Source organism: Protopterus annectens, chromosome 13.part0 (assembly GCF_019279795.1).
Source record: "Protopterus annectens isolate FY-2018-M chromosome 13.part0, PAN1.0, whole genome shotgun sequence".
Classification (NCBI taxonomy): Eukaryota; Metazoa; Chordata; order Ceratodontiformes; family Protopteridae; genus Protopterus; species Protopterus annectens.
In genome coordinates, this window is record NC_056747.1 from 170,083,765 (window position 1) to 170,108,001 (window position 24,237).

At 40.9% G+C, this 24,237-nt stretch overlaps 1 protein-coding gene across 1 annotated transcript in view; it reads right to left on the reverse strand.

Annotated features, from left to right (window-relative positions):
* Positions 1-24,237, reverse strand: part of ARHGEF18 (Rho/Rac guanine nucleotide exchange factor 18) — a 2,448,098-nt gene that overhangs the window by 1,183,250 nt on the left and 1,240,611 nt on the right. The window contains exon 13 of the mRNA XM_044090748.1: positions 6,479-6,620. Within this exon, the coding sequence (XP_043946683.1) occupies positions 6,479-6,620 (142 nt within the window). The remainder of the gene's footprint in view (positions 1-6,478; positions 6,621-24,237) is intronic.

Consider the following 24,237-nt stretch of genomic DNA (forward strand, 5'->3'; position numbering starts at 1 on the left):
ACTACTTACATTGGTTTGGGATGCTGTATATTGAAGGAATTAGCAATGCTGAGAGAGAGCAGAAAGAGACAGGGCTGTAAACAATGCAGGACAAGTGGGATAGCAACTAATTTGTTGGATCTTCCTCTCCTTGCACAGGTTGCTTGGTAGACAAAAACTGAGGCCAACGTGGAATTTCTACCCCACTGCCTAGGCATGTGGGGAGAGATGAGAGGCAATGTATGGCAAGTCTTCCGATTGAGGATAGTGTAGTATGGATAGTGATTGTGTTTGGGGGATGTGTGTTACTCTTTTTAAATATGGCCGAGCTAGGTCAAATAAGTTAAGGGGGGTGCATTAACGGGGGAATATTAAATTTTGCTTTAAAGTTGAACCATACACTTGATGAAAACGTACTTGTACTTGAGTTTGCCTTATTTGTTTTACTGCCAGCGAAAAGTATCTGAAAATTGTTGAATACAAGGCAGCACTGTTTTGCATTCTGCATTAGACGGAAGAAAGGTCTTCATTTGTATTATTTTGTAATTATATCCATTTAAAGGAAACTAACAGGGGAACAGTGGTCTGCTTCTGCTGTCACTGTTCTTAGCATTTTGAGTAGCATCTTGAACATACATACTTTCAGGTCTATGCAGTAATTCTCTGGTAGCTTACTTATAAGATGTGCAGTGCATGAAAAGTTTGTGTTAAGTTTTGCACATTGTTTTTTGTTGCAACGCACATGGTCTGGGGTGAATCTCGCTTTTGTTTCTGAGCTGTTTTGCCATTTGGAAAGAAATATCCATATTTCTTATAACCGATGTGAAGTCCAACAAAACAGAACTTGAAAATATAAGGCAAGATCATATTTTTATCAGATCTTGCATTTATAGCAGCTATGACTAACCATTTGAATGAACTGAACATAGACCTGCAGGGGAAACAACACAATATTGATATGGTTATTTGAAAGGCTTTAAAAGTAAACAATGTTTTTAAATCAACATTGGCTAATAATATTTTTACTTTTTTATGAATTGCAAAGAATATTTTGAAGAAATGAACATTTTTGTGGAAGTATCATTTCAGCTCATATAAAGTATACTGAAATGATCACGGAGGAATTTGAGAAAAGATTTGGTGATTTTAAGGAAACTGTAGATAAATCAATTCAACCCTTGACTGTCTCCATTGAAAATGTAAGATCTGGCCTTCAGCTGGAATTGTGTGATTTGCAATCAGACCCTTTTTATACTAACAGAAGTGAAAAAGGAGAAGATTTTGTGCTGCAGTAGTGTTGTCGCCTCACTGTAAGACGTTGTCCTGTTCGATTCTCAGCTACAGCGTCTTCTGTGTAGAGACATGCGTGAATGGGTGTACCTTCGTTGAAGGTTGTGCTTCAGGGCTGGCAACTCGGCACGTAAATATCTTCTGCAAATCATTAGCAGACCGGAGTTCCGCTGTGGCGACCCCTAACCGGGAAAAGCCAAAAGACTCAACAACAGCTACCAATAGAGACGTACCCGAAATTGAGGAAGTTTGGACTCAAAATGTGCTCGATGTTCGGGAGCACATACCTTTACAAAAGAGAAATTCATTAAATCAAACTACAGATATTCATTGACAGATCATATTCTTGCAAATTTACTGTGACTGGCAACTACAGGCATCGAAATTGATATAGCTACTTTAGTAAACAATGTCAAACTACTGCAGAGCTCTCATTAAAATGAAGAGGTTGAGAGGTATGCTGGTCACAAATGCAAACAGGATTTGGTCATAACTTTAAACAGTGGTGTGATAAACACTCCAGAACGACATTCAATTTCTAAAAAGGACCATTTCTTTGTTCATTTGTATCTATCAAATTTCAGTGGTTCAGGCCTGTGTAGCATTCTTAAGCACTGTGAAAAGCTTAGGAGCGGCATGTGCATATTACTCGAGGCTGCCAAGAAGAGTGAGCATGCAGAAGGCAACACTGATGCTGCTAACAACTGAGGGTTAAAACATTAAACCTGCTGGCATTTACTACAGCTAGAAAAGTATCCCTTAATGGAAAGGCATCTACCCTTAAAAAATCACTGCATCATGTCTGTTTCAATAAAACTTTTATAAGCACCATGACTTTTCTTTCTTATGAAATTTTGAAGTGCTTGCTAACCCTAGCCAACAGTAGGACTCTCCAAATAATTTGAATACTGTATTTATTACTGTGGATGTGGCTCTCAGATAAATCTTATTTTTTAATGCAGCCATTGGATTATCTAAAGTTGAACAGCTCTGAAGTCAAAGATAAGCAAAAAATTAACTTACCCGCATAGATCTCTGAGAATGATCTAACAGCAAGGGCAGCAAATCTCAGGAGAGACCGTTATAGCCAGGAGTAATGTTTAGAGGAGGCAGAGCTGCTGGCATCAGATCAGAGGCAGATCAGATAATCCACAGGTTGAGTGACAAAAAAAGGACATTTTTTTTTTTTTAATTTTCCAGGAGGCAAGCCTGGCTATGTTCTTCATACCCAAGCTAAATTATATATACTAACTCCAAAACCATGCAATACCAAGGAAAATAGTAAAACTGAAAACAGCAGACTTCATGCACTCTCCCTTTGATGTACATGTTACTCGAGTGCACTTCAACCACAACACAGGGTGTTACACACACGTGCGTGTGTGTGTGTCTGTGTGTGTGTGTGTGTGTGTGTGTGAATATATATATATATATATATTTATGTTTATATATATATATATATATATATATATATATATATATATATATATATTTATATTTATATATATATATATATATATTTATATTTATATATATATATATATATACACACACACACACACACACACATATGTATATCGAGATATATATATATATATATATATACACACACACACACACACACACACACACACACATATATATTTAAACACATACACACACAAGAAAGTCTATCGTTATTGCTTTACAGAGAAAGCAGTGCTGTAGTGACTCCCACACTCTGTCATACATAACGCAACATCAGGAAACCTGTACATTTTGTTTCAAAAAGATAACCTTCATTTCGATACTTCTGCCACTGTAAAACCTGTATCTTACAGGCTGTTTGCAACATCACAGAACAAAGCCTTGACAAAGCATCCCTTAATCCAAAAGGAGCAAATGGTCTGCTGATGTGACTGCCTCCAGTTTGTTCAGATAGAAAATAAAAGCAAGCACCTGACAACACAGGAGAAAGTACTAATCACAACTGCAGTTCTTTTTCATTACTATGGGCAGTGTATGTCACAATGCCGATCAATTAGAAAAATTTACTCTACAACCTTCTAAAAAGTAAAGTCTTCGATCTTCAATTGTCTCTCCTACTAGGAAGTGAAGAAAAAGTGGTTAGGCAGTGACATCAGCTGTTTTCTACATACCATTGGTTTGGCACAGTGTGTGGAAAACTGCACACTACTTTATAACATGCAACCTCTATATAGGGTTAAATTGTGTTTGTTAATTAGGTTGTTAGTACTTTAACTATACTAAATAATTTAAAAGATACATATATCTGAGCAAATCTATCTTATCAGCAAATATATTAATTAGGACAATGTACAGAGCTAACTGCCCCCACTTCCCACCAGGAACAGCTTACCAGCTTGAAGTTTAAGATAACCATGTGATCCACCAATTTTCTCACTTCGGTTCACCTCTTGCTGGGTGGGGGTCACACAACTTTATACCTTCTTGTTACTATACTGCAACAGCTCTAGATTGCCAAAGCACACATAGCTACAGAATTTTAGTTTTTGTCATTTTTCTAGGTAACCTGCAAAACCAAAGTCTCTTTGTACACCAACATTCTTGTGAAAAATTTAAGGTCTATGTTGAACAAGCATTACACGTTTCAGTTATTTTATAGATACAAGGTTCAACTCCTGTAACACATATACACAGGCTGATGCAGATCAGTTAAACCTTGAAAACAGGTGAGCATGGCAACACTCGGTGTAGACCTGCATTGTTAACTGCACCAAAGTGCAGCTGTTTGTTGTAAAATCTTTGTAACTTTTGACCCTGGGTCTCTACCTTAAGTTAGCATCAGCCAGTAGGAACAACCAAGTTAACAAAGTGCAAGTGCAACTGTGCAGTCTGCACACGAGGCCTGCAGAATGGCACTTGCCAGTACCTGTTCTATCACTATGGGCAGACGGTATTAACTGAAATCGGAGCCTCGCTGCAGAGGTCGCACATTACGACGACAAAGACCAGAACCAGAGAGAAATGGGAAAACCAAAGGCAGCTAGAAGACAATGGCAGAATCCTGACATGTAGGAAAAATAATCACATACAACAAAGTGCTTTCATTGCTTAGTCAGTCTCCAATATTTACTTCCTTGTGCTGAGCATCTGCTCCATTTCTTTTGTCTATTAAAGTAGCATCAGACGCAGGGTTAATAAAAACAAGTAACCCTGCTCTGCTCATTATCAGGTTTGGAAGATCAACACAAAATTACTTTTTTTATATAAAAGAAAGAGCTCCAAGGGTATCCGTTTAAATGTTTAGCTTACAATTCTCGTATTTCAACAAGAAACCCTGGAGGCTATCATGGTACTGTTAGAAGAAAGACAAAATCTAAATACAGGAAAATAAAGGCTACCAAGAAAGGAATTCTGTTCATTTGGTTTCAATTTGTTATTGATTATTACCAACAACTAAGCTGATTTACCTGCTCAGCATTATCATTTGCACAATTCAACAGCAAAATGTACTCAGCATTTAGAAATGCAGAAACACTTAAAACACTTTTATACTTTTTAACATCCATGATCACACATCTTAAAAATATAAAATGACTTTAATAACAAGATTCTGTATTATGTCAAAAACATTCAGCAAAACTCCTTTAAAAAAAAGTTGTTTCCTTGGATGAAGAAGAGGCTCACAGCAGCCACACTTTGCGGTATGCTATACCCTTCCTCCTTGGATGAAGAGGAAGCTCACATCATCCACACTTCTGCGGTATGCCATGCCCTTCCTTCACCATAAAAAACACAAACTCTAGGTTCATTCTTAACCCTATCAAACAGGAATCTGGTTTAATGAATGGCAACACACCAGTTTTTCAGCTGTCTGCCTCAAACTTAAATATTGCAAAATACCATTCTGACTGTGCCAACCACACCTAGATCACAAAAATGGCTTTTGTAGATCATAACACCGGGGCAGAATCTGGAGCTCTTATTTTAAAGAATATAACAAAAAATGTCTGAATATCCAAAAACAGCTATAAGGTAAACCTGTAGAGAACTACTAGAACAATATTTATTATGATTATTAAAGTCAAAACAATTACAGAAAGAAACACCAGTTTGTGAAAATCCACACTAATTCAAAGGTTTGAGGAGAGTTTGGCTACAGAGGGACGACTGCGGAGGGGGTGGGGTAAAAGTGAGAGTGATATGACAATTTATCTAACCTCACTTACCCAGCTTGACAAAACTGCAACTGATTAAAGCTACAAAACTTGTTTTATTGTTAAATTCATCAACATTATCATTAATACTTCACAAATGGAATTGAGGACATCGTACCCAAATCATTCAGCCAACTTTTGTACTTACAGAAATGTGTGTCACTTTAATTTGCTTTGAAGTGGTTACTTTAAATAAACTGTAGAACATAATCTGCACATACCCACTACATGACAATGCACTCGCTCATTCCTCTCAACTCTCCAGATTTTTGTCTTATATTTTTGGTCTGTTCCTCATAGAATTTGTGATTTGCTGTCAAATTACTGAAGTCATTAAATAATGACAAACATTGGACTTTCAGATTTCATATCATTTATATAATACATAACAATGCAAAACATGTCATTCTAGCAACTATTTAAGTTCATATAAGCAATATCTAAAATTTGTCCCTATTTCTGGCCCTTTGTCACCCATGTTTTTTGGCTCAGTCCAGATTTCTTGCAGAATGAGGTTAAGAGGTATACATTCACTCCCTGTCAAGCACATTTTCTAATGCAACAGTTTTGTAGCATCCCTATCTGAACAGACTGTCAGTCTACCTGTAATGGGTATATTTGTAGGTGTATCAACTGTTACAACTTGAACATATACGCCCTAAAACTGCTCTTATTTTTACTGGCGTAACCAGGATATCCTCATAAATGAGTATTGTGGAACTATCAAAAACTTACTGGGAGTAAAAAACATCAAAAGAAACAAAATACTTATTGTCAAAAGACCTCCACAAGCCAAGACAGACACAGCCTAGTAGTCAAATGCTGGCAGTTGCATCATACCAGGACATTTTTTTATTCAGTCAAGCTGCCTTAACTGCAAAATGAAAAATTAAATAATTCTGGTGGATCACAGTAAAGCTCTTGAAATCCAGTGGACATTCTCAGGAACCAGCCCAACAGAATTGTTCTTGCAAAATGAGATCATCTATGATAAAGTAACCAAAGTACACTGAAAAACTATTGCTTACCCAGCCATGTTTGCATCAGCAGCAGTGCTTAAAGTCAGTTGAGCAGCTCTGTGTTGCTGGATGGTCATGCCGCCACTTTTAGGAGAAGCAGAGATGCCATTAGGTCCCGAGGGGACACTCCGAGAATGCTCCTTCAAAGAGGCTGCCATGGAAGCAAAAAAAGAGTTAGCACTCAAAAAACGAGCTGGGTACTCCAAGTTGGTCCTGACCGATGCCTTATCTTGGTGCTGCCTAAGAGCAGTCAACACCTTAAATGTCAGGTATTCATTATTCACAAAAAAACTTTTGTTCCATTTGTAATTCGTATGGCTACAGAATGACCACTTAGAACGTGCTGCAATATTATTTTTGCTGCTACACTTTGAACCACTTTCTCCCATCCTTTAAAATCTAACCTTCGACAAAGTTAAAGGGCAGAAAAAAAAGAAAATTATCAGTCTCAAAATCCAACATGCAAAACGTTAAGTCTGAACTGCCACTGTCTTATGATCCATCTAGCACTTAAAGCCGTCACTGTGACGAGCTGCAATGGCTAAATCAGCAGGTACGGACAGCAAGAAAATTAATCCACTGTGTCATATTACCATAGTAACTTGAAAACTAGCAAACCAGTATGCCATTTTGCTACAACGTGATTTTACAATTACACTTCGTTCATCAGAAAAGAATATCGCTGCCAAATGAGACATGCTAAAGGATTTTATTTGCCAATATAAAGTGTTGTCAGTTACTATTAAGACTGATCCAATTACAGGGCTGAAGAGGTACTACACTCATTCAAGTAAGCATGTGGCTAATGACCTGTTAAAGGCAGTGAGAAAAAAAATCATAGCAACAAACAGAAGCCCATCATCACAGTAAAAAAATGTGCTGGGATTTCATAAAATAAATCATCTTCCCACAATAACAGCTTCTGCACTCAAGTATTCAAACTACAAACAAGAGCTAAATGATGGAACAGTAGCAACACATTTTAAGTCAGACTTTCACTTCAAAGTGCACCAGTTATCATACCCTAACCGCATTGAGGATGGGGTCGAGAGAAAAATTCTGCTCATATCCCTAATTTTTCATACCAATTTAAGGTAACTGCTCTCCTTTTCCAGCAAATTTCAATGCCCTACAACCACTTGAGAGTGTTTTCTAATTTTTTATTAAACTCGGAAAGCATTCATGACAGATGTTTAAATATATTAAAAGATTACTGGAAATAAGCTAATCACTCACTTATCAAAAGCATTACTGTGCAATCTTTGGGTTCACTAACTTCACTGATATCTTTAAAAAATAAATAAATAAATGGTCATACAAACACAATGTCCCACAAAAAGGTAAAACATACCACAAAAATACTGTAAGAAATGCCATCCACAGTTCAGGAACATGTCATCATAAAATCATCATTAACCTGACACAGGAGTGTTGGTATGGCCCAAGAAGCCTGAATATAGTACGCTGAGACAGCGTGTCATACATTAACAAGGGAATGGTGGATACATGCAGTGATATTCTCATTTGTAAGTCACATGTGACAATGAACTCCAGCAACAGACAAGAGACAAGTGTTGGGCCACATGCAACAAAATCTGCACTACACAACTGTTAGAGTACCTAGTCTGCCAGCATCCCATTCAAGGCGGGATGAGCACCAGCATCCCAACATTCCATGCAGAAGGAAAGAAGGCAGCTTGACAACATCCCACATAGAAAGGAGGAAGGCAGTGTGCCAGCATCCCATGCAGGACAGAAGGACTTATGTCAGAATAAACACAAACTAAGAATCCAACAAGCACCCATCCAGTAATAAGCAATGTAGTCTCTACAAAATGTGCACAATTTTGGCAAAAGATATTATGTAAAGTGAGGTTCACATCAGTGAGCAATGCTTAGAGTAAAAAGTGACCTGTAACTAAACCAAAGCCAAAACAACACAGGTAGAAGGGTCATTCAGAAGAAAAAGCAAGACACTTGAGACATTCTTTAAAATACTAAAATGGTAACACAGGGTATGGAAGAACAGCTAGATAACTTATACTTGCACTGTAACCCTTATAACTATACATGGTGTTATAATGAAGGTACACACCAGTCAGATGATGGCACAAGGAAGAAAAGACGAACAAACAAAAAGTACAGTTTTGTACCTACCATAAATGTAGATGTTCGAGGATTCCCTTGCTGCAGTCCTGACAATTGGGTATAGTCCGCGTCCCAGTCGGCCCGAATACCAGAGCGGTCATGGTAGACTGTACTAATGCGCATGACCGACGTCATTTCCTCAGTCTTTTCTTGCCCCAGATGTCAGAAGACCCAAAAAGACAAGTCCCAAAAACAACCTGCACCAAAAAACATGTACAATATATACAGTAATATATACAGCATGTAAACTCACCTACACAACCACCCTGAACCACAGAGGGGAAGGAGGTGCGGTGAATTGGACTGCAGCCAGGGAATCCTCGGCCATCTACATTTATGGTAGAGACAAAACTGTACTATGTTCTTCGTCTTCCCTTGCTGCAGTCAGAATCCCAAAGCAGAGGTAAGGGAGGCTGGCAAATTATAAAGTAGCAGGAGCTGACAACATGCCTTGTAAAACAGCTGTGGCAAAACCAGCTCTAGTCTTAGAGTATATAGGCAGGTGATAATGCCTAGAGAAAGTATGCACTGAACTCCAAGTAGCTCCTTCCAGAATATCCTTAGTTGCCACCCCTTAGAAATGCTGTTGAAGTGGCAGTAGCCCTAGTGGAATGAGGCCTAATCCCAGCTGGAACCTCTTTGCCATGATGGGAATAACAAAATGCAATGCAAAAGCCAATCCACCTAGAAATAGTTTGTTTTGACACAGGCTTGCCCTGTGAACTTAAAGCAAAAGAAACAAGTAACTGCTGAGACTGCCTAAAATCTTTAGTCCTGCTCAAATAATAACGCAATTGCCTGTGTACATCTAAAGTGTGCAAAATCTTTTCCCCTTTATTTTGAGGATCTGCAAAAAGTAGGCAAATGAATAGTTTGGTTTAAAGCCACACTAGAAACCACCTTAGGCATAAAGGAAGGATTAGTGCGTAATGATACCCTGTCCTTATGGAAAATCAAAAGGGCTCTACTGCCATAAGGGCCTGCAACTCAGACACCCTTCTTGCAGAAGTAATAGCCAACAGAAAAGCAGTCTTCCATGACAAATATTTCAATTCAGCAGTAGCTGCAGGCTCAAAAGGTTGTAGAGTAAGTTTTTCCAACACAAAATTGAGATCCCAAGCAGGAGTAGGAGCTCGGGGGTCTTATATTCTTTGCCCCTCTAAGAAACTGCTTGAACAAAGGATGCGAAAACAAAGGTGGGTCACAATCATAGTGAGCTGAAATTGCTGCAGCATGAATCTTTATGGAAGAGAAAGACAAACCTTTGTCCAATAATTCAGTAAGATATTGAAGAGCCACACTCAAATTAGGCTCTGAAATCTCCAAATTCTTTGCTGTACTCCAAAATAAAAATCTCTTCCATTTTACACTCTCCTAGTACTAGGCCTTCTAGCTTCCATAATCACATTTAAAACTTGTTGAGGAAGCTGAGACCTACCATGCTTCAACACAGAATATGCCAAGCTGTGAGATGAAGAGATTGAAGCTTGACATTGAGCAGATGACCGTCCTTCTGAGATAACAGATGAGGAATCAGAGGTAAAGGCCATGGAGGCTTCTTTACAAGACTCCTTAGAAGTGGGTACCAGTGTTGCCGAGGCCAATCTGGAGCTATCAAAATCATCCTTGGCCTGTCCTGTCTGACCTTTAGTAATACCTTTGGAAGAAGAGGTAGAGGTGGAAAGGCATAGACATGAAGGTTTTCCAACTGAAAGACAGAGCATCCACTTTCCAAGCTGTGTGATGAAACCCCTTTGTGCAATACTTTGGCAGCTGGTGGTTTAGTGGAGAAGCGAACAGATCTATGTCTGGAGTTCCCCATGACACTGTCAATTTCTGAAATACATGAAGATCCAGTTTCCACTCGTGGGGATCCATGATTTGTCTGCTTAATACATCTGCTAGGGAGTTCTGTGCTCCTGGCAGAAACCTTGCCTGAAGAGTCAGTTGCAGGCTTAACGCAGTCTCCCATAAAATCATTGCTTGCCTGCATAGAGGATAAGAATGTGTTCCCCCTTGCTTGTTGATGTACCACATGACAGTTGTGTTGTCTGTCAGAATCAACACCTGCCCTGGAAGAAGTAACTCCTTGAACGCCATCAATGCAAACTGGACTGCTAACATCTCCTTCATGTTGATATGTAGATGCTGTAGTCTGGCAGGCCACTTGTCTTGTATCCACTTTCCATTTAGATGAGCTCCCCAAGCAGTGTCCGAGGCATCTGTCGTTAAAATCTGACTCGCCTCTGGCCGCGTCACAGAGAGTCCCTTGTTTAGGTGACATTCCTGAGCCCACCACAAGAATTCCTTTTGAAGGCAAGGTATTATTTGAATGACAGTGTCCAAATCTTGGCAGTGCTGTGTCCATACATTTTTGAGATACCATTGCAGCTTCCTCATATGCAGTTTGGCATTGGGAAGCACCAGAATACAAGATGCCATGAACCCTAATGCTGGAAGGACTGTCCTTGCAGTCAGCACGGACTGATGAGATAGTTGATGGAAGTAAAGTGACAGACTCTTTTGTTTGTCCGGGGTTAAAAGGCCATCTGGGCTGCTGTATTCAGTCTCACACCCAGAAAGCACATGTCTTGAGAGGGTACTAGACTGGACTTTATTTCGTTCACAGAATACCCTAGGCATCTTAGCACTGCTATGACATATTCCAGATGCTGTAGAAGGTGTTCCTTTTCTTGAGCCAGAATCAGGCAGTCGTCCAAGTAAGGATAAATTTGAATGCCTTGAAGCCTGAAGTAAGCTATCACTGGAGCCAGAACCTTTGTGAATACTCTGGGCAGTAGATAAGCCAAAGGGCAATGCAGAGAACTGATAATGAAAATCTCCAGTTCAAACCGAAACAGATACTTTCTGCAACTTAGCCTTATGGGCACATGAAGGTAAGCTTCCTTGAGATCCAAAGTTACCATCCAGTGATCCTTGCCCAGCAGAGGTAACAGTTGCTGTAACGTCAACATCTTGAACTTGGGAATGTCCAGATAAGTGTTGAGGATAGATAAATCCAAAATTGGTCTCCACGTGTTCCCCTTCTTTGGTACTAGGAACAGGCGAGAATAAAATCCGGAGCCCCTTTCTGACACAGGGACTGGCTGAATAGCCCCTATCTGGAGTAACTGAGAAACTTGCTTGTGAGCCTCTTTTCTTTGTGGAGGAGGAACATCTGGCATGCCTTTGAAAGGAGGCATTGTGTGGAAATAAAATCTGTACCCGTGATGAATGATATCCAGCACCCATCTGTCTTGAGTGATTAAATCCCAATTTTCTTTGAAAAGAGACAATCTTCCTCCCAAAGGAGCTGCCAGACGAGAGTCCACTGGCAGCTGAAAAGGCAGGTCATTGGTTCTGCTGGCGAAAGGACTGAGCCCTGGCCTCACCAGAAGTCTGAGCAGGTGAACTGTCTGATCTAGGCAGACCTACCCCTAGACTGGGAACCATAAGCAGGATATGTCCACCCCTTAGCAGGCCAATTTCTACTAAACTTGGAGGCTGCACCTGCAAAAATCTTTAACAGTCTGCATAGACTTAGCTTTGTCCTCCATTTTCTTTAAAACTGCTTCCACAGGCGGTCCAAACAACACATCAGACTGTAAAGGAGCATCCAAAATCCTGGTCTTAACATGCTCAGCTAAATTCTGATCCTTCAACCATGCATGTCTGCGAAGAACAGAACTAGTAGCAGCCACCCTCGAGGAGGCCTGAACAGCATCAAAACCACACTGCAAAGAATGCTTACCCACTTGTTCAGACACATGAACCAAATCCAGCAATTCTTTACACTCAATACCTTCCGCCAAAGCATCCACCTTAGATTTCAATTGTGAAAGGAGATAATTCTGATATTTCAGCATATGAAATTGACAATTCAACGCCCTCATGGCTAGAGTGGAAGAAGTATATACTTTCTTACCCCACCTATCCAAAGCCCTTGCCTCTTTATCAGAGGGTACAGGATTTTTAACCACAGAAGCTTTAACACCTTTAGGCCCCTGAGAAACAGTTTCTGGGTCCGCCCTGGGACTCTTAAACAAATACTTATGAGCTTGGGCACCCTATAATACCTATCAGGCTTAACAGGAGCAGGAGGCAAGGAATCAGGGTTCAGAGAAGCCTCTGCAAAACATCCTCCACCACATTCAACACAGGAGGAATAGCTAAGGGCCTATGCTGGGGCAAAAACAAGAATTCCCTAAGCCTTTTTCTGGAGTCAGAGTAATCTTGGCCTTCCCATTTAAAGTGCTCCCTCATGGAGTGAAGAGTCTCTGAAAATGAGAAATCCTCAGGAGGAGAAGCTGAAGGAGTGGAATCATCCACATCAGAATCAGAATAAGTAGGAAACTCTTGCAAGTCTTCCACAGAAGACTCTGAAGCCTGTGAACACTGTTCAAAACTATCAAACTCCTGTTCCACCCTAGGCCTCTTATCAGGTGGGGGCATAGAACCTCTAATCAAAGCAATCAAATCTTCTGCCATTTTAAGCATATGTTTCTTAGGCACAGAGCAAATGCTAGGAGAAGCCCCTACAGAAGCTGAACTTGGCCTTCCTCTAAAAGAAGCTTTGGCAACAGAAGGAGAGGCCCTAACTACCTTGGGAAGAGAGGGAAGAACAGTTACCTGAGAAGCACCCTCAGCCTGGCCTACCTCCTGAGAGGGCACATCCTGTAACAGTAAAGTATCTGCCTGAGACTCCATAGAGACTCCTGGCAAAACCTCTGGCTCCCCTGAGCCTTCTAAAGGACCGGCGTCCGGGACTGCCGGTTCCTCACCCCTAGACTTCACTGTTTTGTCCTTGCGCTTCTTAGATGAAGCAGGCGTCGGAGCATCGCTTCCCAAACACTAACCTAGCACAATCAAGCCTCCTCTTAATAGTGCGCTTGTTAAATCTAGCACAAGAGCGGCAACCAACAACGTCGTGCTCAGGCCCTAAACAAGGTATACACAATGTATGATAATCCCTATGCGGTATCTGCTTCCCACAAGAAATACAGTTATTCACTTTTTCTGACATCCGGTTAAATACTGAGGCAAGAAAAACCAAAATGTTCGCCAACTCTGTATTCGGTCTGAAACTAAAATCTCAGAACGCCAACCTGCACAAAATTGCTTCTGCATCGGACCATGCGGCAAAAGACTGAGGAAATGGCGTTGGTCATGCGCATTAGTACCCTGAATTGACGCGCGTGTCTAAAGGCGCCATGACGCGAGCAGCCTATACCTCTCTGTATTCCCCCGACTGGGACGCGGACTATACCCAATTGTCAGGACTGCAGCAAGGGAAGACGAAGAACATCAAGGATGAAGCACAAATGCAGCACTTGGATGAAAGGAGGAGGCAACCATGTGTGAAAATGCTGCACTCTTGTAGACTCGTGAATGCAAGACCTACAGATATGTCAAAACAGACAAAGGACAGATGTAAAATGAGAACACCTCTTGATAAAAGGTGAAGGGGCTTTTGTTTCAATTCCACAGAGACTCTAGCAGAAAAAAATAAGTGAAATACATCAATCTATTTAAAATGTTACTTCCTCCAAAGAATATCAGAGACCACCTTAACTTGAACTGTCTCCATCCTTCACTCTTTAACCTAGCAACTAATTTCACCAAGTCTCTTACCTATACTTCCTATGTTACACAATGCCTCATTTACCTCACTCTCTTGTTTTTAAACACGCAGTTAGCAAACCTGTACCTAAACCCCCACACCAGAGTCATCTACTAACTTTCCATTCATCTTTGGTCTTCCTGATCTTGAAAAGCTTTAAAAAGCCTTCTTTTGCTATCATAATGTGGAATTTGCTGATAACTACAGCTTACTCCATACGAAATGGCAGGGTTTCAAGAAAGAATGTCAGGTTATTACTTGCATAAACATCTGAAATGTCGGGATCCACTAGAGTGAGCCCCAAAATATGGGCACTGAATGGCTGAAAGATCGGACTTAAATATACTAAGTCAAAAATGCCATTTCTTTATCTAAAGTATAAATCTATGAGTTGGTATAGATAAGTTTGAGGGGTGTGGGGGGTGCAGGGGGGCTTACCTCCCCTGCAAAAGTTTAAAGGAGAAGAGTGATGTTCAAAATCCGCACTTGTCCTACATTTTCAGTTTGTTAGCACTTCAGTTCCAGGCATTGCAATAGGGAGCCTATTATTACTCTCTCTTCTGTCACAAAATAAACGTACGTATTTGTCTTTGTTGACCAGAAAAGCCTGACTGGGCTGAGCCCATTTTCAGCAGAGGCTTGAGGAGAAGAGCTTCATTGCAGTACATTTATATTAACAAATGACTTTCAGACAGTTCTAAGAAAAACAAGAGTTATATTTCTCATGCACAAAACAATTACAAAACAGGTATATACAGTAAAATGTTTACATCAACAATTGTATGTCTGTACACTTGGTCAGCTGTCAAGTCTCACAAGAAGTAAATGGATTAAAAATGCAGATGGGAAAACGTTATAAAGTACTTCAGTGTTCTTACATTTCAACAAAGACAGGTATATAAGCAGTTCAACATTCGTAATGACGCTAGTTATAAGATTTTGTAGGAATGGATTTTTTAGTATTGCATAGATTTGTAAAAGTTCTAGCGATATAATGAATTAAGTTATAAAAATTATGTAGGAGGGGAGGGGAGATATTAGTAGCGTACAGGACAGTGACAATGTGACTGAGTCAGCATTGTATAAGGATTAGTTCTGTTAAGGCTGCCTGCTCCAAACTGGTGTGTCTAGAAGATTTATCACTTAAACTTCATATAACTGTACCAAATGCTCTGCAACAGGTAATATATTCACAGACATGAAGAGAGCTTTCAATTCTGTAAAACTCAACCTGCTAATCTCACAGCTAGGTAGGTTTAGTTTTGGACAAGGTTCACTAAACTGTTTCATAATTTTTTTTCAAAATTAGATCTGCAAGTGGTAAAACACTAAATGCCACCTCTGCCTCAAATAACTAACTCTGTGAAGGCCTACAAAAGCTCTACTCTGGGGCACCCCCTAGTTTCTTCATACACTGTACATGATGTTTGATGTTGGGAATCTTCAGGACACCATGTATGGTAATCATAAAATTCTGCTTAGATCAAGTAAACAATCTTTCAAGAAATTTTAAACTCCTTATAGTACCTTCTCATAACCAAAAATAATGCTCCTACTCTAACTGGACAACCTACTCACCCCCTCAGTATGAAGGGCCTACATGTTATTCCTGTTGAGCGAATACAAACCTTAAAGGGCAATGGGATTCTATTATTACATGCTCAACTTCTCTCTTTTTTTCTCCCTATTTACAGTCCCTGCTATGAAAAAACAAGAATACAGCATTTAAAATGACTGTTTCTCTCCACTAGAATTGTACCTTACTGTACTGTGGTGGTCTCATTTTCAAAAAACTTTTATCCCGCCCTTGAAAAGCTTGCTGCGGTCTCCAATTCACTGATGTCAAAGGCAAGGTAGTTTTCTGGCCAATTACCTCACCAAACTGACATCACTATGACTGTCCTAAAAAACACCCATGCGCTAATGTCACAGTTCCCTGGTCCTTCCCCTACCCATACAGAAAGTAAACAAGATAAAAAGTAAAAAAAAAAAAAAAAAAAAAAAAAAAAAAAAGTAAGGAAGGTAACAAGTGTCACTGTTAGAAGAGGGAACAGATCAACAAAAATACTCAGAAAAGATTGCATGATAAAAGCAGTGCACAGTACTATAACGGATCAGGATCTATCTTGCACTACTGCAAATAATCAACTAAAAATCTCAGCACAGGCAGAAAAACTTGGAAAACACACAATATAAAGGAAAAGTACAAAATAAGCAATTTATTGATAACCCTAAAAAGTTCCAAAGAGAATTAGGAAACGAGGTAAAAGGAATTGAAAGACCACCCAAAAAAGAAGAAATAGATACATTTTGGAGAAATATCTATGAAGATCCTGTGGAATGTAACAAAGATGCTAAATGGATAGTAGTGTTAAAAGAAAGAATAAGAAGTTCAAAGGTACAGGATATGAAATGGGATGAAGTAACGCCCAGAGAGATTAAGATAAAGTTACAGTACCTAACTTCTGGCTAAAGGTATTAACATCTTTGCATGAAGATTTAGCCATGAGTAAGAACTATTTACATGCGGACCCCAGACAGACACCAACCTGGTTAACAGGAAAAACAATGCTCCTACTTAAGAATGAACCTGTAAGTTATCCTAAAAATTATAGACTAATAACTTGCCTACCGATGACACAAACTGTACATTGGAATTGATGCTGGCAGAGTTTATAGTCATTTAGAAGAAAATTCAATCATGACAATAAAACAAAAGGGTAATAAAAGAAAGTCATACGGAACAAAGGATCATATGTTGCTAAATAAAGTCATAATAGAGAACTGTGAAAAGGGGAAGACTAAATATGGCATGGATTGACTACAAAAAAAGAATTTGATAGTATCCCACACTCATTGATAAAAAGAGTGCTTAAAAATGAATAAGATACACATTACACTGATCAGTTACATTACAGTGACCATGAAACAGTGGCAGACCACTTTGCAATTAAGCCATGATAAAGGACTAATTATTATTCCAGGGATAAAATTCAAAGGGGGACATTTCAGGCTGACTCCCTGTCACCCCACTGCTACTCTGTCTTGCCCTTAACCTTTTAAGCTGTCTACTTAACAGATTAGGTCATGGCTATAATTTGGCGCCTAGAAAACAGTGTGTAAAGACCTCTCATCTTCTCTTTGTCAATGATTTAAAACTGTATAGCTCATCAGATGAGGAACTGAAAGCACAACTGCAAGTAGTCGAAACTTTTTCAAATGATATAAGAATGTCATGTCATCTGGTCTTGATAAATGTGCAAAAGCAACCTTTAAAGCAGGAAAACTGCAGCACCAAGAAAAAGTACAGTTGTGTATACTTACCATAAATGTAGATGTTCTAGTGTATTCACTGTTGCAATCATCACCTGTGGGGTTATCCCTGCTGTGGTAGCCCTTGGCCATCCCGAATACCAGAGTCAGGCTCAAAGGGTAGTAATGTTAGTTTTTCCAAAATGTAATTCAGGTTGCAGGCTGGCGAGAGGTGGCCTTCTGGGAGGTCTGATATTAGAAGCCCCTCTGAGGAACTGTTTAATCAAAGGATGCGAGAACAGGGGCTGATCTGTATCGAAATGAGCTGAAATGGCTGAGGCGTGGATTTTAATAGAAGAGAAGGAGAGGCCACTATTGAGTAACTCCACTAGGTAGTCCAGGATAAGAGGTAGGAAGGTTGTGAGGAATTGCCCCCCCCCCCACCCCCGGACTGGCTCCAGGAGCAGAATCTTTTCCATTTCCTTGCATAAGATTTTCTGACCTCTGTGATAATGTCTAGGACCTGTTTGCTTAACAGGGGTCCCCTGTTTCCCTTTAGAGTATTAGCCAAGCTGACAGCTTGAGAGTCTGAACGTCTGGGTGCCGCATCCCCCCCACCTTAAGTCAAGAGGTCTGAGATCAGGGGAAGCTCCCTGGGAGGCTGTAATTTCAGGCTGCATAGTAAGGGATACCAATGCTGTCTGGGCCAATCTGGACAAATGAGGATGGCCTTTGGTCTCTCCTCCCTTATTTTGATCAGTACCTTGGGAATATGAGGCAGTGGAGGTAAAGCGTACACAAAAAGGGAGTTCTGGGGGAAGGTCAAGGCATCCATCTTCCACGCTAGGTGGTGATACTCCCTGGCACAGAATTCTTTCAGCTGGTGGTTGAGGTGCGAAGCAAAGAGATCCACCTCTGGAGTTCCCCACTGCTGAGTGACTTGAAAAAAATCTTTCTGTGGAGCTGCCATTTGTGGGGGTCCCGTAAGTTTCTGCTTAAGTGGTCTGCCATGGTGTTGTTGATCCCTGGGAGGTATTGGGCTATTAGGTGCAATCCCAAGGAGGAGGCAGTCAGCCAGAGGTTCATGGCTAGCCTGCACAGAGGGTAAGATTGGATCCCTCCCTGTTTATGTATCACATTACTGTGGTGGTGTCTGTTTTGATAAGGAGAACCCCTTGCCTGAAATGGGGTTTGAAGGATGTCAGAGCCTTTTGTACCGCCATTATTTCCTTTTGGTTGATGTGTGAGGGAAGGTGCTGGGCATCCCAAAGACCTTGGCTGCACCTGCCTGCTAGGTTAGTGCCTCAAGCAATGTCTGAGGCGTCGGTGGTGACTGTCTGCCCAGTTGGGTGGAATATGAAGGGAAGACCCTTGTTCTTGGCACAGGCCCCTGTCCACCAGAGAAACTCAGCCTTTATACAGGGGATCAGAGGGAAAGAGGTCTTTAGAGGCTGAGAGTGCTGACACCAAAGGTTCTTTAGATACCACTGAAGTTTTCTCATATGAAGCCTGGCCAGAAGAATTAGAAGGATGTAAGATGCCATGTGCCCTAAGGCTCGCAGGAACTTCTCGCAGTGAGGTGACTTCTGGGAGCCAGCTGTGTAAAGTAGAGAGGCAGGAAGCTCTGCTTTTTTGGGTATAGGAAGGCCATTTGGGATGCTGTCTCCAGCAGTGCTCCCACGAAAATTATCTTCCTGGAGGGTGTTTGCTTTAATTTCTTCTCGTTGATGGTGATCCCTAAGGAGGTTAATTTCTTCTCGTTGATGATGAACCCTAAGGAGGCTAAGAGGGTTTTTGACACAAGAGATCCTGGAGCAGCTTTCTCTGCACTCTGCCTGAATGAGGCAGTCATCCAGATAAGGGTAAATCTGTATATTTCTCTGTTTGCAAAATGCTATGGCCGGGGCTAAGCATTTGGTGAATACCCTGGGAGCAGTAGATAAGCCAAATAGTAGCGCAGAGAACTTAAAAGTGTTGTGAGTCTGCTCTGAAGTGCAGGAATTTCCTGCAGGATTCCCTTATGGGGATTTGGAGGTAGGCATCTTTTAGGTCTAGGGTCACTAACCAGGCATTCTTTGTCAGCATAGGCAGCAGCTGCTGCAAAGTTAGCATTTTGAATTTGGGGACCACCAGGGAGGTGTTCAGAATGGATAGATCCAGGATGGGGTGGCAAATGCTCTCTTTTCTGGAAACAAGGAATAGCCTGGAATAAAAGCCTTTGCCTGTTTGATCTGAGGGGACAGGTACTACTGCCCCTTGGGATTTGACAGTTTGGACTTGTCTTAATGCCTCTGCCCACTGATTTGGAGGTAAGTCTGGGTACCCTCTTGGAATTGACAGTTCATTAAAAGAGAATTTGTATCCCTGAAAAAATTATCTTGAAGACCCAATGGTCCTTTGTAACAGAAAGCCAATTTTCTTTGCAGAGGGACAGCCTTCCTCCTAGCTTTTGGTGAGTGAAAGGAGGACAGAGTGGGGAGAGAGAGTCATTGACAGTTTTTGCCATAGAGGAATGACTTAGAACTCTGCCTTTGGGGAGGAGGTGATCCACTGTTTGGTTCTCTGCTGTCCCTGGGATAGGGGCCTGGGTGGTCTGTCCCTGCGGGGCTTACTTTGCCCTCGTCTGCTAGGTGCAGGAAAGGACCAGTGCTTAGAGGGAAAATTCCTGCTGAACCTAGGAGGTTGTATACGAAAGAAATCTTTTACTGTTTGCATAGATTTTGCTTTGTCTTCCATCTTTTTAAGCACCTCTTCTGCTTTTACTCCAACCAAGCGGTCCTTATCCAAGGGTGCATCAATTTAGACCGGACATGATCAGGAAGAGTTGTTCCTTCAACCAGGCATGTCTCCCAATGACGGATCCTGACACTGTTGTCCTACTTGAGGCTTCTAGGGTGTCATATCCACAGTGCAATGAGTATTTAGCCACTTGACAAGTAGAATGCAGTAAATCTGCTAACTCTTTCGACTTGGCACAGTTAGGAAAGGCTGACATTTTTTGCTTTAATAGTTCCAAAGTGGTGTTGTTGATATTTTAACATATGGAACAGACAGTTGAGTGCTCGGACAGCAAATGCTGCAGAGGTGTATACTTTTTTACCCCATCTGTCCAGAGCTCTGAAATCCTTGTCAGAAGGAATAGGATTCTTAGCAGCACTAGCCTTAGCTGCTTTAGGTCCCTGTGTAATGACCTTCGGGTCTGCAACAGGATTTCTGTACAGGTATTTATGAGAATCCGGTACTCTGCAATACCTGTCAGGTTTACTGGGAGCAGGTGGGAGGGCATCAGGGGCTAAGCTGGATACAATGAAAACATCATCCACCACCTTTAAGATAGGAGGGATGGCCAAGGGTCTGTGCTGGGAGAGATCTAGAAACTCTCTTAGTCTTTTCTTAGACTGAGGGAATTCCTGGGATTCCCAGTGGAAATGTTCCCTGAGGGTGTGAAGGGTTTCCCCAAAGGACAAGTCTTCTGGTGGGGAATGGATTCCTCTGCATCTGAATCCTCATAAGCAGTCAGAGGCTGCTGTTCCTCTTCAAAGTCTGAATAATCAGATTCCTCAGAATCTTGTTCTGTCTGTATTTCAGGAAAAGGGTGTCTTTTCCTTTCAGAAGTTGTGGCCTGACTGCCAGTAATAAAGGAGATAAGATCCTCCTCCACTTTAAGCATTTGGGCTTGGGGTGGTGGAGCAGGAGAAAGATGGTGGCTAGAGGTAGATTTTCTAGGAGTGGCCTGGCTTCTAGGCCTAAGAGTATCTATCGGTCTGAGAGAAACGGCAGTCAGATGAGAAGACGTTAGTTTTTGTCTAGATTTGGTAGTGCGAAAGGCCTCCTCAGAAGCCGGTACCCTGCATCGTGGCTCCGGACACAACTGAGGCAGACAACCAAAGGCTTGGAAAACGAAGAAGATTTCTGCGGCATACCGGACTCCAACAGGGTCTCAGTAGAGGCCTGCGCAGATATCATATTGGGCATCAGGGGCTGTGAAAGCAACTCACTGAATTCCGGAGAACTGATGACCTGTTTAGAGGTAGCCTTGTGTGGTCTGTCTCTATCTTTATATCTATGTTTTTTCGGAAAGTCTATGGATTGCTGGCTGATGGACGCCATTTCAGAATGCAAAGATGGAAGACAAAAATATCTGTCTATAATAAGAGCTCTACGACAAATGACGTTAAAGAGGGCACAGAACCGGAATGGGGGACATTGTGGTCTGGGCCTAAACAAGTGACGCAGTATGAATGGAAGTCTCGGTGTGGGATCTGCTTTCCACAGGCGACACAATTGTAAACTTTTTCAGATATAGGTTAGTGCAAGAAAAAGGATCCCAACGGGGTACTTAGTTTTAGACATTTTAAGCTGTAATTCAAATTCTGGTAGCAATCGACTGGCACACTTGCGAACTGCTTCTGCTACCGACCCAACAGCAAGAAAGACTGATGTAATGGTGTTGGCTGCCTTGCTTTATAGCACTGATGACCTGATGTCAGATAGCAAGCGACGTAGAAAAACATTGACTCTGGTATCTACCACAGCAGGGATAACCCACAGGTGATGAATGCAACAGTGAAACAATAAGAACATCATTAGTTTGGGACAAGTTGAGCAAGATGGAGTGTATAAATATTTGGGAATTTATGAAGGATCAACAATAAAACGTGAACAAATAAGAATAAAACTTAGTAAGGAATACCTTAGAAGACTTAATTAATACTGAAAATAGCGTTGACATCTAGGAACAAAATTCAAGCTGTAAATCAATTTGCTCCTCCTGCCTTAACTTGCAGTTTTGGAGTGATTGACTGGCTCCAAAATGTATTGGACAGATTAGACAGGAAAACAAGGACGCTTCATGCTCACCAAATGATTTATAAAAACATGTGCATACCAAGATTATATATTCCCCATTCCGAAGGAGGTATGGGCCTCCTTGAAACCGATTACATGTGCACATATGTAATCATGGAACTGCACATATATCTACTGACCTCACAAGGCCCAAACGTAGTGAAAGATGTGAAACATGAGGAGAATAATTCTAAGAAGGCTTCCCTGCTTAGTCTAGCAGAAGCATATTGGCATCAAGCAGGAAAGAAAATCAAACCAGAAGTAGATAAAAAATCAAGCAGCAACTGAATGTGCTAAAAAACAAAAGAAAGAATATAAGGTGAAGGATCAGACGAGAAGGTAAAAATGTGGAAAATGCATAAATATAGTTGAAAGTACAGAAAACTTCTGGAAGAACCTCATGTTGCTCAGGATCGAATGCAGAAATGGCTAAGGAGAGACTAATTCAAACCAAAAGATGAAAGGTTAATATTGGTGGCCCAAGACAGTGGGCTATGTACACATTGGTTTACAAAGTCCATTGAACACGTGGGAGAAATAGACATACGTAGGTTTTGTAAAAGAGAACTGGAAACACTCTTACACCTTGTTGCTGGTTGTGATATACAAATGGCAGGAGAAGTGTATACTGAAACACACAATGTGGCAAGACTGTTGCACTGGGGATTGTGCAAACATTATGGTATTCAAGTGGCTGAAAAAAACACGAAGTATAAACAAAAAAACATCACAGAAAATGATGAAGCCTACATCACATGAGATCACCCATTACCAACAATTCAAAAGGTAGATGTGAGAAAAACAGATAGTGGTCCATGAAAAGAAGACAAAAGTAGCATTGATCACTGAAATTACTATACCCTTTGACTACAATGTCTTGCATACAGACAGACTCAGTCATAAAATATCAAGATTTGCAGGTAGAAACGAGAGCAATGTGGAAGAAAGATACAAAGACAGTACCAATAGCAGTAGGAGAAACGGGCCATAGAAAAAATAATCTATAATCGTATTTAGATACGTTACCAAAACATGTAACTCCAAATGAATTGCAGGAGGAATCATTACTGGGCACATTGTGGGTGCTGCGAGGAGCACTTTTGGCTGACAACAAAGACTGAAACAATACTAATTTCATGCACTTTAAACCTACTTTGATGTAGGAATGGGATCCATTCCAGTCATGGTATTTGAAACCCAAAAGATTTGGAGAAATTAAAGGCTAGAACAAGGAAACAGTACATGAGTAAAGTCTCCTGCTGCAAGCGGTCAATCACAGCAGGTAACAGCTCAAATTACCCTTACTACTTTGGCAGCTAGGGAAGTTAGGTGTGAAGGGAGATGGGAGATGAGTTGTAGTTGTACAACTCAGGCTTCACAAAAGACTGCAATTTAGCCATTCTAAAAAGTGGCAGCTGTAAGAAGTACCTTGAAAGTCTGTTATGTGGCATTTGCATTGTTTGTGTTTTAAGTAGTCATTGAATGGCATGAAATGTTACTTAAAACTGACTGAAAGACAGCAGTGTATGCATGTAAAATCAATGCAGTGACAAGAGTTTTAGGAAGAAAGGGGCCTGCATGATGTAATTTTTTACAGATAAGAACTGCACTGTGGGATACCAAGAGGCAGACTAAACAATCAGAATAACTTCAAGATGCTAGACCCCATGTGGTCAGACTCAGAAATTACATAAAAAAATTTAAAAACCTGTAAATAGTCCCACAGTGGTGTTACACCAAATCATTATGAAATAAATGTTTTTTTTTAGTCTGTGGGTGCAGTTCTCCTTTAAGTTTCAAACACCTCAGGGTCTGGGATAGATCCACTCCCTTATTCTCCCACGTCTGGATGCTATAAAGATAGGTTAAAACACAGCTACAGAATTGCCTGCCTCCTTAT